This window comes from Phascolarctos cinereus, unplaced genomic scaffold, assembly GCF_003287225.1.
Source record: "Phascolarctos cinereus isolate Bilbo 61053 unplaced genomic scaffold, phaCin_HiC Scaffold_3;HRSCAF=262, whole genome shotgun sequence".
Taxonomy (NCBI): Eukaryota; Metazoa; Chordata; class Mammalia; order Diprotodontia; family Phascolarctidae; genus Phascolarctos; species Phascolarctos cinereus.
The window spans coordinates 48,121,641-48,140,332 of NW_027555736.1; the positions used below are offsets into that span (position 1 = coordinate 48,121,641).

The 18,692-nt window shown below is 44.9% G+C and overlaps 1 protein-coding gene across 1 annotated transcript; it reads right to left on the reverse strand.

Moving 5' to 3' along the window:
* Positions 1-1,049: 1,049 nt before the first annotated feature.
* Positions 1,050-11,770, reverse strand: FAM219B (family with sequence similarity 219 member B). The gene is made up of 6 exons (XM_020994528.2): positions 11,572-11,770; positions 10,804-10,903; positions 9,868-9,955; positions 7,160-7,237; positions 6,702-6,750; positions 1,050-4,026 (listed from the first exon to the last, which is right to left on the reverse strand). The coding sequence occupies exons 1-6, from the start codon at positions 11,698-11,700 to the stop codon at positions 3,859-3,861; spliced, it is 612 nt and encodes a 203-aa protein (XP_020850187.1). The 5' UTR covers positions 11,701-11,770; the 3' UTR covers positions 1,050-3,858.
* Positions 11,771-18,692: the final 6,922 nt, after the last annotated feature.

The following is an 18,692-nucleotide window of genomic DNA, read 5'->3' on the forward strand; positions in this document are numbered from 1 at the left end:
GGCTTCCAACAAGCGTCTGTTGAGTTGACACGCTAGTTCGCTTTGGTGTTCCAATGGTTTTGATTTTGACCTTAAGCGTCCACAGGAGGAACTTCTGTCAATGCAAGTCAGCATCCCACAGAGCTGCCTAGAGCTGAGGGGCCAAGCTGAGCCAGCCAGGATCTGATGGGGGAACTTGAATCTGGGTCTCCTGTAATGGGCTCACCAGGAGGTTGCCTGAACTCTCAACAGAAATACCAGGGCTAGGGAGGTGCATGTCCCTGTGTTGATAAAAACTCTGTGCCAGGGGATGGCAGAATGGGGACATCACTTTCCAAGATGCCAGACCTGATGTGAGTTTGACTTCAGACCCTTTGTGAGGTCCAACAAGCACGGGACATTACGCTGGACATCTTGCTGCCCAGTTTGCTGACATTCAAGAAAGGGTCGGTGATCAGGAGAGCTGGGCCCACGTTCCCTAGCCCCAAGCAGCTCAGGGAAGTGTCAGGTGGGTGATGGCAGAAGCTGTTTTCAGGTAATCCAGCAGCTGCTGTGTATCATTCACAGGGCCCAGGCTGAACCCACACATCCGAGGTGACAGTGCCCAAGGCCTGACAGTGTCGGAGCTAGGCCCTTGCCAGCATTAATAGTGGGAGGAATCAGGAGTGGGTACAAGAAAAATAGCCAAATGGATCCCTAGCTTGGGTGGCCTTTGTGATGTCATGACCCAGTGGTTTAGGAGATAGCTAGCTAGCCTCAGAGCCCATGAGACCTGTATTTAGTTTTCTCCTCACTGGCCAGGTGACCAGGGCAAGACATCAACCCTTTCGGTGCTCTGGACAGTGACAAGAGAAGAGAGATTTCCTGTAGCAATAAAAGCCCAGGTCTGGCCTCTTATCCCTCAGGGCTGTGAGTGATCGAGCACCTGCTGACACAGCAGCTACAGCTGAGGGGCATGCCAGTGCCCCAATTCCTAGTTCCTGCAGGGAGGAACAGAGATCTTCCTAGGATCCACAGGTCCAGATCTTTCATCTCTCACCTGGGGGCTACAACACTGACACACACACAGGTCCTGTAGCATGAAGAAATTTATTGATGTTATAAACTCTGCTCATGATAGAAAACTCTAAGCCATACACATCTCTGAATATACATACTATATACACACCACATAAACCCACCCCAAGACTGAGTAGTCCAAACCAACCGGTCCGTTTTCCTAAGTGTACTGATTGTCAGTTGCAGAGCACCAGAAGGTGAGGGACCCAAAGCAGCCCCATCACTGGCGGTGCGCCCGAGGCCACGGGACTTTAACCAGCAGCCTGGTCTGACAACAGGTCAGGGTGGCTCCAGGCAGACCCTGTCTTGTTGACTACACTTTTCTTTTCTTTTTTTTTTTGACTACACTTTTCATAGCCAGCCATTCTCTTACAAGTTCTACGCAGTGCACTTACAGCTTCCTGTTAGAATGGAATCCCCACTGATCTCTGAGGCACCATGGGCACTAGTGCCAGAAACTTCAGAGGCCCTTTTCATGGCAATGAGACAACCAAAGAAACAACTGGGTGGAAAGCCAAGGGCTAAAGCAGGGGTCGGAACAGCCCCATAAGTCTAACGAAGAACCCTGGTTCTGGCTCAGAGTCCTGGCTTTTTTATCCTTTCATCCCACTGGGGGAATGCCTGGACCTTACTCAAGCCCAGAAGAAGATCTGTAAAGGTGAGAAAGTAACCAAGCTTTTAATGAACTCCCTGCCAGGCCTGTCCTACATCCTTCCAGTGCTTTTTTCTCCCCACTCACTTGTTCTCATTCTTTACCAAAACAACACAGACACAGACACAGACACACACACACACCCTCACACAAAATAAGCCATAACACAACAACCTGGGGATACAGATGCACACAGATCCTTAAAGTGGACAGACAGCTACAGTGGAACAACTGCCCCAAAGGGGTCTGAGGTCAAGAGCAAAAGTACAAAAAAAATAGGTCCAAGTTACTGTTAGTGTTTAGGTTGTGTCTGAAATACCTCTGGCCTTCTCTTGTCCAGTCTGGATCTAGGAGGCCCAGCAGACCCTTGTGGTCACATAGGCCTCCTGTGGACTGACAAGGCCAGTGGGACAACAGATTAGCGGAGTTAAGTGACTCCAAAGCACCTTCGAGGCTGCCCCAGCTCCCTTAAATGTTCCTCCTCCCACAGAAACATGAGACCAAGTGCTGACTTGGTACAGGCAGTCCCCCAAACTCACCTGAGGGAGGACAGGAGCATGTCAAGAAAACAGTCTGCAGCTCAGGAAGGGTCCATGTGGAAGATGACCCCAAGGTGCCAGGCAACCAAGGGGAGCTTTGGCCCAGTATATTCCCAAGGTACACCAGCTCCCTCCATGGCCCACATTCCCCCAACACAGGTAAAACAAACCAACCATATGGAAATCTAAAAATCCTGGGGGAAGCTGAGCCCAACTGCAAAAAGTCTGTGAACCTAAACAAATAATTCAAGGACAAGTCTCAAGGTTTTGTATCCAAATGTTATCCCTGGGTCCTTCTGGCTGAATAAATACACTCCTGGGTGAAAATGAAAACCCAAGAATGTCTGCAGGAACCCCGACTCTGAGGCTGCCTTGAGGATTTGCTGACGTCCACCAAGAGGGGAGAGGAACATGAAGGACAGGCGAGCCATGAGGAAGAGCCCCAGGTTGGGGATGGCTGGCCCCTTTGGTCATGTGCTTCCCTGGTTTGTCTGACTCCCACTTTCTATTCCTTGGGCTAAAGCACACATCAGTCCACCAATCCTTCAGTCCAACTCCAGAGTTCTTAACAAAGGGTAACAAAAACTGCTGATCAGTCCTCTCCTCACCAAAGCTGGAGGTCAGCCTCCTCCCACAGTATCTGAATGCCATCAACCCAGGAAATAGGCTGGGGGAGCCAGGCGAGAACAAAGCCAAAAACAAAAGACCAGAAACCTCAAATAAATAAATAAATAAATGCAGGTTAGGAGGGAAAGAAGAACGAGCTGTGCAGAGCAGCCACAGCACCTGACTATGGGGTCTTGGCCAATCACAGCAATTTCACAACTCCCATGAATTGGAAATTGGTTATTACTGGGGGCTACAGTCAACATTCCCAAAGAACTGGGGCTCCCTCGCCAGAGGTAGGCTTAGGGGAAGGTGCACATTTCACTTTGGAAGGGCCTGTGAAACAACTTCTGTCAGTATCTCAAGGGAGCCAAATCCTTCTTGAAGGCTCCTCAGCTAAGGGCAGCTGCCTCTGACTCCTCTTCCCGACCTGGCCATTGAATCTCATCTCATCACACTATGCAAGGGAGCCGATGCTCCCTCAGACAATGCCAAACCAATATCTATTGTACTCAAATGATAAGTGTGTCAATTTCATGAGCTGATGACTTTCTTCTCTAAAACACGACAAATTTTGTTACCCTTTTTTTTTTTTTGGTGAGGCAATTGAGGTTAAGCGACTTGCCTAGTCACACAGCTAGTGTTATGTGTCTGAGTCCGGATTTGAACTCAGGTCCTCCTGACCCCCCGGGCCGGTGCTCTATCCACTGAGCCACCTACCTGCCCCTACCCTTATTCTTAAGAATCAAAAAAATCCTACATTTCCCTCCCTGTACAGAAGAGTCTTCTCCCAATGTGACGACTGCTGCATCTGCGAGAAGCTGAGTGTAGCCCTACATTCCCATGCACTTCCCACCTGAACCTCTAGAGCCTTTGGCCCGAGAAACATCGTGGCAGAGCATAGTGCAAGTCACTGACCTTCCTAAGTGGGTGTTTGGCTCAGATTGAAGCTGGTGCTGACAGCTCTCTAGGCCCCAGGGAAGCCACTGTCCCTCCTGTGGCTTCCCCCAAGGCAGGCGCCGCCTACTGGACAGTGCAGGAGAATGCTTCCCCGAGGCAGCAACAGCAGCAGGTGCAAGATGAGGAGGCCATGGGTTTGGGAGGAATGAGGTCCAGATCTTCATCATCCGGCATCTCATCCAGGTGATAACCATCTTGCAACAGCTGCCGGTTCAGATCCTGATTCACCTGCTGAGGGAAGAGGTTAGGATGATTAGAAACCAGGCTAGAAAGTAAGAGTAAGTGCTGTGCAAAAGTGAACGTGTTCTATGCACTCAGTGGCCAACTGCCATTGCTAGATGGGCTTTCTAAATCCCAGATGGCTCCTCTGTCACACCGGCCACCCTAGAGACCCGTGAGCTTGCTGTACATCTGACTTGTTGCTTGATTCCAAAGAGCAGAGTGTGACGCCGTCCGCCCTGCACCTACAAGAGCCACTGGCAAGGGTGCTCCCTGGGTATAATGAAGGGGAAATGACAAACCCAGAGCCCTAACCCCCAGACCCTGACTCAATGGCAACTCCTGTTAGGAAGTACCAGGCCAACCACCTCTTACTCTGCTTCTCTACCTAGAGTCAATTCTATTCAATCTGAAAAACATACGATGTACCAGGCACTGTCCTGGAAACTGAAGGTACAAAACCAAAACGGTCACATGTATTCTGAGAAGTAGAGGGACAAAGCCTGTCGCTGTGATTTCACTGGCAGAGGGTATTCCGTAGCGGACCAATGACCTGTCCAGAGTCACACAACCAGCAGATGTGACGACCTGAACCCAAGTCTTCCTGGCTTCCAGATCAGGTTTCTTTCCACTACCCGCAATGCCTACTAAATATGGAGATAAGTACATACCAAAAAATATAAAACAGTGGAGGGAGGGGCACACTTTCCTAACTGGCAGGAAGCTGGGGGTTCCAAGACAGGCGAAAATAAAGAGCTTTCCAGACATGAGAGAGACAGATTATGCAAAGGTGGGGGAAAAGGGGTAATGCTCCCTATGGGGAACAGGAAGAAAGCCAGTCTGTATGAATGCAGACTTTTGTTAGGGGAAGTAATGGGTACTCAGCCTGGAAACATAGGCTGGAGCCAAAGTGGGATGGGCTTTAAAAGTCCAAGGAGCTCGAGTTGTGTCCCATGGGCAACAGAAAGCCACAGAAACTTCTCAAGCAGGCGAGTGATGTGGCTGGCCTCTCCCTTCAGGAATGCTGTTTTACAGGTGTGTAGAGGACAGAGGGGAGAGAACCTGGAGGCAGGGAGACCAAGGAGAAAATGATTATAATAGTTAAAGCAAGAGGGACAGTGGGGAAGAGGACAGACAGCGGCCGCTGGAGTCACAAAGACCCACATTCAAGACCTGCTTCTGAAACATCCCCATCTTGGGCAAAGACTGCAGGCTGCAGAGAAGATGCCAATCTGCCTTTGGAGACGAAGGCCTTCTACAAATGAAATCACACCAAACAAACCCCTGTCTGAGTAAGAGTTACCGAAGGCCCAAATGAAGGCCCTGGGGGGTGACCAGAGAGAAAAGAATGAAGGACAGAGGTGTCTGTGGGAGCTGAAGAGACAACTAACTGGATCTGGTGAGAAAAGTCAATGACTGGGGGAACGTAAACCTAGGTGGGGCAGCAGGATAGTATGAATATAATCCTTCTATGGATACCCAGCTAAGGGGTATAGTACAGAGGGCTGGACTTGCATACAGACACTTCCCAATCAATCTCAGGTTCTTCATCCACAAAGCGGATAAAAAGCACCTCCTTCTTGGGGCTGCTGGGAGGACCAAATGAGATACTCATAAAATGTTCCACGAAGTTCGATCCTTGTCATTAGAGGAGCAATGTTCTCTGCTACAAAACTAGGACATCTTACAAGCCCAGAATGGGTGTCACCAGAAGGAGAAACTCTATTATTACTCGAGTTCCTGATGGAAACCCTGCTGCTCTGAGGCAGGCAAGGAGCCAGGCCGCGTCCCTCCCTGCCCCGGAAGTGGCAAAGGGAACCCAGCAACCTCGCCTGCACCAGGATGGCCAGAGCCCTTTATATGTGGCAGCTTCCCTAGGGCACGGAGTGCATCTGACACGGAAGAGGCCCTTACTAAATGCCTGCTGGGCACAATTATCCCATTTGCTCCTCCCAGCAACCCTGTTAGGGAGGTATTATAGGGATTATTATCCCCACTTTACAGGAGGAGAGCTAGGAGCTTGAAGGGAGGCTAAGTGACCCAAGGTCATAGAGCAAGTTGAGCAGCAGGGCTGGAATCTGAACTCAGATCTCTTGGGTCCAAATTCAGCATTCTTGCTCAGACCCACTGAGGCCTCCCAACAGACCATGCAAAAGTGGGCTCTTCCACATCTCCTCCTTATCCTTTAATGCCCTCAGTAAGAGGCAGATGCCTATTAACTGGCACTGTTCACTGTGGCAGAATCCCAAGGTTCCCCAGGGTTTCCCCAGAAGCCTTGGGCAGTACTGGACACTGACAGAAAAGCACATTATAGAATACTAAGGCATCTGGATCCCTCCCTGAAAATTTGCTAGCAGCTATCATAAGGCAGAGAGCTTACCACACAACCTTCTAATATCATTTCACAAAACATTTAAAGAGACTGTCCTTCTAGAAATCACATGCTAACAATCAACAACTGAGTCAGAGTCCAAGGGGACACCCTTCTTTTATCAACCTTCTCCAAAGACACCCCAGACATTTAAGCAACTGCTTGGGGTACACAGAACTACATGCCAAGAAGGGACTCCAGACCAGGTTCTAAGAAGACACGCCCTCCCTCTCTAGAGCCCCACTCAGTAAAGCTGGTTGATGTTCAGAGGCCTGGGGGACAGAGGATTCCATACCGCCAGGGATTGTGGACTTGCCTCTGCAGAGGAGTACCCTGATGAGTATCTGGATTCCAGTTCTCCATCACTAGGAAAAAAGAAACATAATAAAATACAAGGATGAAATCTGAACCTCAGTGCTAACTATAGCCAGATGGAGGGGGAGGACAAAGAGCTCCAGGGCACAGGCCACCTAATCACCAAACGGCTTATGTTTAGCGCTGAAGGACCTCCCAGACCAGTTAAGAGGTGCTCAGGATTGCGCCATCCTTCCACACTGTATTAACTCGAGCAGCTGTGTTACATTCTTGGACAAGCCCTATAGTTTAAACAAACAAGAGGATGGCTGAACTCCACAGAATGGCATGACCCATTGGTTCAAAAGCCAAGCAATTCTAGGTAGGTCCCATTCCCAGAAAAGAACTGGGAGGAATCTGGGTAAGTATTCACTGTCTCTCTCTCCCCAAGTTCCTCCTGGCCTTAGAGGAAAAACTCACCTGTCTGAATCAAGAGACACCAGGTTCTCATCTGCACTTTGGTTGAGGGCAGCATAACCCTTGTTAAACTTCACTGACCTGAGGGGACACAGGGATAAAGGACAGAGATAACAGCATGCAATGAAGTAATGTCATCTTATATCAGAAGCCAATATCTATAACTGTGGAAGCACAGAATGAACACAAGATCCCTGGTCTCCCTCCTATAGCAAATGTATAATACATGGATGTACTGTGCATGTACATATAGTGCATGGATGTACTGCGCACTGTCCAGAAGATGAAAGCTTTCCAGCTGCCTCATCTATCTGGCTGTTGGATTTACCCTCATTTTAGGGGCATGAACTCTCTGAATCAGAAAACCTTCATGTCAAAGTGACCTCGGAGAGCCCCGAGTCTCACTCCAACAAGCGGCCATCTAGCCTCTGCTTAAAGACCTCTAGTAACATGGAACACACTAAGTCCTGGTGCAATCCATCCAACTTTGGGACTGTTCTAATTGCTAAAATGTTCATTGTTAACCATTTGTTTAGCCAGTGACCAGAAGAGTGAAGCAGTACTCGATAATTTAAGGACCAGTGAAGGCTTGAGCTCTGGCCCTGGGTCTCACTGGATGACTGGGCAAGTTGCTTAACGTTTTGTAGGCCTTGATTTCCTTCTTTGTAAAATGAAGGTTGGATTATAAACATTACAATAGCCCCTGTATCTGTTTGAGTCATTATCTTTGCTCTTTTACTAACTTCTTGAAAAAGAAGTCCACCCTCACTGACTCCATTTCTCCCCTACCCACGACTCACCCCTCAACCTCTTGCAAACCAACTGCCTTCCATCCCCTTACTCACTACATCAGATCTTTTGTGAAAGTCGACAATGACCTCCCATGAGCCAAATCTAATGGCCCATTCTCAATCTTTGTCCTTTTGGCCCCTTTTTCAGCATCTGACACTGTGGACCATCCTCTGCTACATCTCCTCCTGCCTCCTGAATTCCTCCTCTGAGGTTCCTCTTCCATTTCTGCTCCCGAAGGCTGTCCCTTTGGTCCTCTTTTTCTAGGCCCTCTCCCTAATAATCTCTCCTAGTTTCAAGTATTCACTTCTGTGTCTATGACTTCCACTTCCAAATCTATAAATTCAATCCTGACCTCTCTCCCAGGCTCCACATCTGCATTTCTCACCCAACCTCACATTCATTTTTGCTGTCAGAGGCCTTGAGATGAAATCCACGCTCTAAATACAACCTGTGTGACATTAGGCAAGTCACTGACACTCTAAGCCAGTTTCCTCGTCTGTACTGACAGTGTTGGCCTAGGTGGTGTGTGCATCATTCCAAGGATTTAGGAATGTCAGGTAGCTAATATATCTAAAGTTGGATGCATCGACCCTGCTCCTGATGAGCCTCTCTTCTTGACTTTCTCCCACTTTGGTTAGCACTAATGCCATTCTCCTGTCACCTATGCTCACAACCACAGTATTTCTGACCGCCCCTTCACTCTGCTTCCCCCATCTGGTTATTGTCTCCTGTCCTCTCTACCTTAGCAGGATTTCTTCAAGGGCTGTTCTCATTACCTTTCACTATGTCCTCACACTCTCACTAGGGAGAGCTCCTCAAATAGCCTTCCAAGCAGCCTCTCTCATGCCATTCTCCCTTCCACACCACCCCCTAACCTGACAAGGACACCACTGTTACATCAACTTTACTAATGCAGAGCTCTATCACTCCTGTGCTCAAAAGCTTTTGGGAACTACTTGCTGCCTACAAAATACCACCTGTGCCCTGAAGCCTGGTTTCACTCCCGTGGCAGCCTCATCTCATTCCACTCCTCTCACATACTCTACCCTTCAGCCCAATCCTAGTCAAGTCTTTGGAACATTCTCTGTCTATGCCTCACCATGGGCCCCCGAAGACACTATTTCCTAATGGTCTTTCTTCCCTTCCCATTCCTGTCAGTTCACAACAATCATCTTTTCCATGAAGTTTTACCTTATCCTCCCAGGGAGAAGCCATGGAATCCTATATTTAGATCTAAAAAGAAATTGAGAAATCAAGAGTCCAACTACTTTGATTCCCCACTCACAATGCAGATTAAAGGTCGGTCCTTGTGAATTATTAGGACATCTTGTTCATACTTCTCCAAAGTCCTAATTACATTTATTTTGCAAGTATTACTTAAAGTGATTTAGTGAAGAACTTTACCTCTAGTAAATTTAATTTAATCCTCGACACAACACGGTGCAGTATCTTATTGTGCACATTTTATTTCCCTACTAGATAAGTTCTTTAACAGCAAGAATCAATCTTTTTTACCTTCGAACCTGTGCTAACACATAACTCAGGGCCTCTTTTCATAGACTATCAAACATTTATTAAGTACCTCTTACTGGAAACACTTTCTGCTCTTCCCAACAAATACCTCCACTATAACCAAAAGAGAAGGGGGGCTCCAGAATCTAATTCCTTCCCCCTGCCCCTTGCTGGCTTCTCTCTTGCAGTAATATCACCTTAGATTTATATAACTTCTTGACTCTAAAGCTTTTTTTCACCTATATTACAACATTCCCCAAAGGAGAAAGGTGGGCATTACTTGAACCTAAGTATCCTCCACTCCCAGCCCAGTACCCTGAGGCTCTACTGCCTAAGGAGTCCTAATGGTCACCCCTGAAAATACCCTGGCACAGAAAAAGCGGAACAAACAGGAAGTTGGAAGGAACCTTTTCCCTGAAGAGTTGGGATGATGTGAAGAGGCTCCCATCACGCCTTTCCTCCGCAGGACAGCCTTTGCCAGATCCCGGTGCTTCTCTGGAAAATTAAGGAGCCTAAGTCAACAGGCTCACATTTCATGAGTTTCCTACTCTTACAGCTAAGGGAGTGATCACTCAAAAACATACTGAATGTTACCTAATTTTGATATAGTGAGGTGATCTCTGAATTGAATAAAATAGAATCAAATTAATGTCTTTGATATATAGTAGGGAAGGAAAAAGTACTAACATCACAGCAGTGAGGATGCCTCATAAACAGAAAGGCCAAGTACCATGGCCAGTTTCTGGCCTTCCTTTCCCCAACAGCCAAAAAAGTGAGTGCAATCAGTATTTGTGTATATTCAGTCACTAAGGTAAAAATGCCCACATCTTCCATCCCTTCCAGAGGACTCTTGATATTTCACTCTCTCATGGCTTCCTTTCTTCTCGTCTTTAAAGTTGCCCTTGTTTACACAGAGGAAAAAATGTTAAAGTAGAAAAACATGATTTGGCCTTACGTTAATTTCGCAAGGAGGCAGGACTGCCTGGGTCCCGGTAGGTAGGGAGACTTCTCCCATCATCTTGCCCTGGGGTGAGGATGTAACTGAAGCAGGGCCAAGACCATGGCTGAGACTTCACTGGCTGGCTTCTCTCTTCCACAGAGTCCACAGAGGGCTGGATTTGGAGGCACCAGGGCCTGGGTGCCTGTCTCAGTTCTGCCACTTACTACCAGGGCAACCTTGACCTGCCTGAGGCTCACTTCTCTCATCTGTAAAATGAGGGAGTAGAACTAGGAGACCTCTAAAGTCCCTTACATGGCTCTAAATCTATGATTCTAGAAACTGTTGTCCACAGTGACTCTTGCACAGGAGCCAACGAAAATTAAGACTCTAAATGAATACTCACGCAACTTGGCCTGGATGGAAGGCATTCGGGTCATGATGTATGGTCCCCTTTTCTCTACTGCCTCTGGAGCCCAGTCTACCCTCTTGTAGGAACTCACCACCTGCAGGGGCAAGGCAGCTTCATGAAAGGCTGAAAGCAGCCTCCTGATAAATGGGAGATCCCTACAACAGACCTTATCTGAAGAACCCCTAAAGCAATGACACCCCCCAGAGTTCTCCAGGCATTTACCTGAGGTGGGAGGGAGGACAGGGGGACAGACTCAAGGGGCGGTGATGGGGGCAGAGGAATGAAGAGGAATAGTGAGAATGGAGTAGAGGTGGTGAGGCAGGAGGGGGAGGATGAGTAGGAAAGTGGAGGGTTGGGAGGCTGGGGAAGAGAAGACGTGGGGGGGGATAGAGGGGGAAACAAAGGAGGGGAGGGGAAAGATGCGCAGGAAAGTGGGGGGGCTGTGGAGGAGGGAGGCTGTGGAGTAGACATGGGGGGAGGATGAGCAGGAAAGTGGAGGGGAGGAGGCTGGGAGAAGACAACGGGAGGGGGAGGGGGGAGAATGAGCAGGAAAGTGGAGGGGGGGAGGCTGGAAGGATGAGGAGGTAGAAGGGGGGAGGAGGAGGACGGGTAGTGAGGGGCCTGGGGGGGTTTGCACACAAGGGAGCCCCCTGCCTCGCCTCGCTCCCTCACTGGCCGGAGCCCTCGGGACTCGGTTTCCTCTCAGCCCCTCCCCCTCCCCGCAGCCCCGGGCGGGGTCGGGCCGAGCCCGCGCTCCCTCACCGCGCCGCCGGGGGTCCGGCCGGGCCGGGGTCGCGAGGCCTGGGCGGGGGTCCCGGCCGTGGGCGTGTCGCGGGTCTCGCGCGGCTCCCGCGCGGGCGGAGGAGGCGCGCGTGGCCCATGGGTCGCCATGGCCTGGAAGGGCTCCCCACGGGGCGGCCGCTCGTCGGGCGCCGAGCGAGGCCGCCGCAGCCGCAGCGGAGCCGCCCCTCCCACGTGACCGCGCCCGCGCCGACGTCACGGCGCCCCCGCCCCTTTCCCTGTAGCTGGACGGGACTCTCCTTTAGCAAGATGGCCGATGGCCAATGGGCTCTCTACGGCTTTAGGACCGATTTTCTCTCTGGGAGATGAAATCCTATTGATGGATACAAATCAGTTAAGAAGTCAGCGTGGATTTCCTTGCATGAGGCCCTTAGCTAGTCCGGCTCTGTCAGAAATGACTTTAACTTAACTTATTCCTCGGTTTCCACATCTGTCAGATGGTGATAAGACTACAAGTTCATAACCATGGAATGTTGGAGCCCGCAGATTGTTCAGTGGAACCCAGAGCCCCGAAAGGGGAGTGACTTGTGACAACAGTTGTGTCCACACACTGCTATGATTGTAAGAGAAAAGGGTCCTCATTTAGTCCTAAAGCTGATGCAGCCTCATTTCTCGTCCAGCCTTAATCCCTGAATGGGCATTGCCTCGGTCAGACTGAGACCTGTTAAAGACCGTAGCTTGAAAAGGGCAAGGTCCCCCACTGCATCCTGGTCCATCTCCAGTACTCCCGATCTTGTGTGGTGCCACTGGACCCAGAGCGCTCTGGAGGAGAGAGTGAGGCTGGTGACTTTGCACAGCCCTACCTCACTGTAATCCAATTCACTTGCAAGTCATAGCATCACCTCCCTGATGTCATGGTCCTCTTTGAGAATGAAGGACAAACAACAACAGGGGTGATGCTCAACTTGTTCAACACCCTTCTGTTAAGGACCTAGACCGTACTAGGCAAGAAGTCCCTACGTTGTGTGGAGGGGTGGGGTGGGGTGATAGAGCTCTGTGTTATACACTAGGGTATTAATATAATCAAGACCTAAAAATAAATGAAAGGAGAAGTCACTATATTTTCTTTTCTTAAAAATAAGAGTTTTTGACATCTTGTTTCTTGTATCATCGTAGTTATCCCAAGTACTCCTCTCTTTGCCCCTCCCAGAGAGCCATCCAATATAACAATATTTTTTAGAGAAAAAAAAATCATCACAACAGATCAATACATTGGAAGTGTAGTGTGTGACACCTGTGGACCTCATACCTCCACAAAGGGGTGGGTTGGGAGGGTCCTGTCATATCTCTTCATTTGAGCCTCTCATGATCTTCCTATTCTGTTACATTTGCTTTTGACGTTTTGGTAAGTAGCTGTTCCTTCCATTTACATTGTTGTAGTATTATGTATATTGTTTTCTTGGTTCTGCTTATTTTGCTCTACCTCAGTTCATAGAAATCTTCCCCTGCTTGTCATTTCTTACGGCACAGTAACATTCTGTTACATTCATGTATGATGATTTGTTTAGGCATTCCCCAATCGATGGGCTTCTGCTCTGTTTCCAATTCTTAGCTATCAGAAAAAGTGCTGCTAAAGTTATTTTGCTGTATATAGAGACTTTCTTTCTTACTAACTTTGTTGTCCTATAGGTTCAGTAACGGAGTCTCTGTTTCAAAGAGTATGGACAGTTTAGTCACTTTGCATAATTCCAAATTGCTTTCCAAAATGGTTGAACCATTTCACAGATCCACCAACAATGTTTTGGTGTGCCTATCGTTGCACAAGCCCTCCAACTGTTGACTATTGCCACCTGTGGTCGTTTTTGTCAGTTTGCAGGGTGTGAGGTAAAACTTAGCAGGGTTATTTTGATTTGTATTTCTCTTATTAGTGATTTGAAGCATTCTTTCATGTGGTTGTGAATACTTTGCAAGGCTTTTGAGGACTGTTTGTTCATAACTTTTGTCACTTATTTATTGACTCTGTAACCCCACTTAAAGTTTTCTTGGCAAAGATACTGGAGTAATTTACCATTTCATTTTTCAGCTCACTTTACAGACAAGGAAACTGAGGCAAACAGGGTTAAGTGACTTGCCCAGGGTCACACAACTAGTAAATGTCTGAAACCAGATTTGACCTCATGAAAATGAGTCTTCCTGACTCCAGGCCTGGCACTCTATCCTAGTGTCATTTAGCTGCCCAACCCTATTATTTATTTGGGAATGACTATTAGTATTATACATTTATTGTTTATATATCCTGAATAGCAAATCCTTATTAGAGAAATTTGATACAAAGATCTTTTCCCCCATTCAGCCATTTCCCTTCTTATCTTAGGTGCATTGATTTTGTTTGTACAGAAGTTTTTCTGTTTCATGTAACCAAAGTTATTAATTTTATCTTTTGTAATTGCCCTTATCTTTTGTTTGCTTAAGAATATATCTCCTATCCATAGCTATAAGATATATATGATCTGTTTCTCTTCCAATTTTTAATAGTATAATCTTTAATATTAAGGTCAAATAATCATTTAGAATACATTGTGGAAAATGGTATAGGATGTTAGTCTAAGCCTAATTTCTGCCAGACTGCTTTCCAGTTTTCCCCACAGTTTTAATCAATTAAGTTTTTTCCTAGGCAATTTACGTTTTGCATTTATTAAACACTAGGTTGTTGAGTTATTTTGTCTCTGATTCTCGATCTCCTAGTCTTTTCCATTGATCTCTCTCTATTTTGTGGAGGTATGAGGTCCACAGGTGTCACACACTACACTTCCAATGTATTGATCTGTTGTGATGATTTTTTTTTCTCTAAAAAATATTGTTATATTGGATGGCTCTCTGGGAGGGGCAAAGAGAGGAGTACTTGGGATAACTACGATGATACAAGAAACAAGATGCCTTCGGTGAACATGGCTTTATGATATAATTTGAGGTGTGGAAATGCTATTCCCTCTTAGTCTCTACTTCTGTTCATTATTTCCCTTGACATTCTAGATCTTTTGTTTTTCCAAATGAATTTTGTTATTATTTTATGAAATTCTATAAATTACTCCCTTGGTTATTTGATTGGTATAGCATTAAAAGTGTAAATTAATCTTGGTGGTATTAATCATTTTTATTATATTGACAAGACCTAGCCATGAGCACTGAATATTCCTCAAGCTATTCAAGTTGTTCTTGGTTTCCTTTAAAGAACCCTTTGCAATTGAATCTATACAAGTTTTTGTGTGCTTTAGCAGCTTGATTCCCAGATATTTTATACATTTTGTAGTTATTTGGAGTGGGATTTCCCTTTCTATTATTGCATCTTGCAGTTTTTATTATATAGAAATGCTATTGATTTTTGAGGAGTTATTTTGTAGCCCACAACTCTGCTGAAGCTATTGTCTCAATTAGCATCATTGCTGATTACCTAGGATTTCCCAAGTAAACCATTATATCATCAGCTAATAGAGATAGTTTTACCTCCTCTTTTATTTGCATGCCTTTATTTTATTTCTCATCTTATTGCTGCTGCTAGCATTTCCAGAAATACATCAAATAATAACGGAGAGAGTAGGTATCATTGCTTCACTCCCATATTTATTGCAAAAGTTTCTAATGTATCTACATTGCATTTGATGCTTGCTTTTGGTTCTAGATAGATGCATTTTATGATATTTAAAAAAAAGTTCTCTTTATGCCTAAACTTTGCAGGACTTTTAGTATAAAAGAATGTTGTGCTTTGTCAAAGACTTTCTGCAACTCTTGAGATGATCATATGGTTTTGGATGTTTTGGTTTTTAATATGATGGATTATGTTGACTGTTTTCCTACTGTTGAACTATTTTGGCATCCCTGGCACAAATCCTACTTGATCATAAGGAATGATTTCTTGGATAAATTACTGTGGTCTATTTGACAGCATTTGTTTAAAATTTGTTCATTAATGATACTGGCCTATAGTTATTCTTGTTGTGTTTTATCTTTTCCTGGTTTAGGTGTCCAGTATATTTGTCTCATAAAATGGATTCTAGTGAGGTGGCTTCTTTTTCAATTTTTGAGAGTAATTTGTGAAGGATGAGTACTAATTGTTCTTTAAAAGTTTAATAAAATTCTCCTGTGAATCTATAGAGACCAGGAGTTTCCCCTCCTCCTCCCTTTGGTAGTTCCTTTACAGTTGGATTTACAGTATAGCCTTTTCTGATATTGGGTTTTTTAAGATCCCTAACTGGACTTCTGATAATTCTGATATCAATTTATTTTGTGTTCTCAGGCTTGTTAGTATATAACTGTGCATAATATGTTCTGATTATTCCTTTTAAATTTTTTTCTGGTTTTGCTGTGATTTCACTTTGTTCATTTGCTATTTTATTGATTTGTTTTTCTTCTGTCTTCTTTTTAATCAGATTAGCTAAAGGTTTATTAATTTTATTGGTCTTTTCAAAGAACCAGATTTTGGTCTTATTTATAACTTCTGTGGGATTTTTTGTTTCCAATTTGTCTATTTCTGCTTTAATTTTAAATATTTCTTTTGTACTTATTTTAGGTTTGTTGGGTTTATATTTTTTAAAATGCATATTCAGTCCATTAATTTTATCTTTTTCTATTTTGTTTCTATTTTATATTGTTTTGAGGATATGATTTTTCCCCTGAGGACTACATCCCAGAAATGTTGGTATGTTATTTCATCATTATCATTTTCTTTTACATAGTTATTGCTTCTATGATTTGTTCTTTGACTCCCTCATTATTTAGGATTTCATTATTAGGTCTGCATTTGGGTCTATATCTTTTTTTGTGGTCCCTGAACCAATGACTATTTTTATTGCATTATGGTCTATAAAAGATGTATTAACTATTTCTGCCTTTTTTCTTTTTTACATTCTGTTTTACATTTGTTTTCTCTGTGCCCTAGTACATGGGCAATTTTTGCAATAGTTCCATGTGGTACTGAGAAACATGTACATTGTTTTGCTGTGCCACTTAGAAGTCTTTTAACTCTAGTTTCTCTAGCAATTTGTTCAGTTCCATATTTTCCCTTTTGTTTATCTTTCTGTTAGATTTATCTCAAACCAAGAGAGGAATATTGAAGTCTCCTGTCACTATTGTTGTTACTACATCTTCTTGTGGCTCAGATGTTTTCTTTATGAATGTGGATGCTAAGGATTTTGGAGCATTTAAGTTTATCACTAATATTGGTTTGTTGTATATGGTTCCTTTCAACATAAAATAGTATCTTTGTTTATCCCTTTTTATTTTTTGAATGTTTACTTTTACTTTGTTCTTCGATTCACTTGCATAGTAAATTTTTTCCATCCTCTCAGTTTTATTTCATGTGTCTTTGTTTTTTAAATGTCTTTCATAAGCAATAAATTGTAGGGTTTTGTTTTCTTATCCAATCTGTCACTTTTTTTCATTTTATTGGATTGTTTAATCCATTTACTTTAAAATTGAGAGTGTATATTTTAAATTTTCCTTTATCTCTAATTTTTTTCAAGTTATGATTTCTCCCCTCTTCGGCTGTAAACATAGCACTGTGTGTAATTAAATTTTCTGATTGCAAATTCAGCTCAATATTTCCAACTTAACCAACCCTTACTGTACACCTGCTATACCCAAGAACAGAACTGATGTATCACCGATTTATACACCCTCAGGTTAACAGGCTCATAGATATGAGAGGGAGCTTAGAAACCATTCTAGCTCAAGCTCCTCGCCTTACTGAAGAAACTAAGACCTAGAAGGTTAAGTGACTTGGTGAAAGCCACACAGCATGCAAAGCAGAATTTGAACCCTGGCCCTCTGACTTCAGAACCACAGCATTTCCTGCTGCATCATACTGCCTCAACCCTTTCATTTTGCAGAAGTCATTAGGGACTTCAAGTTCCACAAAACTAAAGTAGTAAAAATTTCCCTGGCAGTATTTCCTTCCACAGCTGAAGGGATGAAGAAGTGAGCACTGATTCTATTTCAGTTTTCTGAAAGAACTAGCATGGGTATGAGAACATAAACCAATGATGTAATCTGATAGAGTGAAGATAGTAACAAATTATGCAGGGTGTCCCAAAAGTCTTAGTGCTGCTTAAAGTTATCAAAGCTTAAAATGGCACTAAGACTTTTGGGACACACTGTATAGTGCCACCTCCTGGCTTCTCTGGGTTCAAGACTCAAATCAAATCCTGCCTTCTGCAAGATGCCTTTCTTAATGGGCCTCCCCCCTCTTCCCTTGGAGGTGACCTCCCAAATGACACTGTATATAGCTTGTGTGTTCAAAGCTGTTTGTATATGGTCTCACTCATTCGCATGTGAGCTCCTTAAGTGCAAGAACTACTTTCCCCTCTTTTTTTGGTTAGGCAATGGGGTTAAGTGACTTGCCCAGGGTCACACAGCTAGCAAGTGTTATGTGTCAGAGGCCAGATTTGAACTCAGGTCCTCCTGAAACCAGGGCTGGTGCTCCATCCACTGCGCCACCTAGCTCCCCCTACTTTTCTCCTTTCTTTGGATCCCCAGCCCCTCGTGCTGTGCAAGACACTTAGTAGAAGCTCTTTAAAGGACTACTGATTATTGACTGACAAAGTATCCCTCCCCACCTACCCCAGTAACCCTATGGGCCAATATAAGAGATACTATTCCCATGATACAGATGAATAAAGCTAAATTCAGAGCCTTGCGAGACCAAGGACTGATGATGCCGAATCCTCCAATACTCTTTCTATCGCACTGCGCTCTTTCTTGACACTTGGGGGATAGTCCCAGATCTTTCCACTGAATACTTTGAAAGATAATTTTATCCTTGTGGGCATTTCTTCTACTAAAAGCAGATAACTCCCTCACTTCCTTCATCCTATCCCCTTTCACTATTGGCAGGACTCTTTTCTCATGTATTTTCTTCTTTTCAAATTTAATTAAAAAATTTTTTTCAATTAAAAAACTGTTTTCTCTCACCCCCTCACTGTTGGGGAAAAAAAACCCTTGTAACAAACATGTATAGTCAAATAAAACAAATTCCCATATTGGCCATGTCCCCAAAACATGTCTCGTTTTGCACTGAGTCCACTGCCTCTGTCAGGGTAGGGGTAGCCCCCTCATCATCGGTGGGTCACTGAGTGGATCAGAGTTCT

Coding starts and splice junctions, on each gene's coding strand:
- FAM219B (XM_020994528.2), bottom strand. CDS start 11,700: ATGGCGACCCATGGGCCACGCGCGCCTCCTCCGCCCGCGCGGGAGCCG. Junction 9,956..10,803: donor TTCCATCCAGGCCAAGTTGC/GTGAGTATTCAT, acceptor TTAATTTTCCAG/AGAAGCACCGGGATCTGGCA. Junction 7,238..9,867: donor CCCAACTCTTCAGGGAAAAG/GTTCCTTCCAAC, acceptor GTGTCCCCTCAG/GTCAGTGAAGTTTAACAAGG.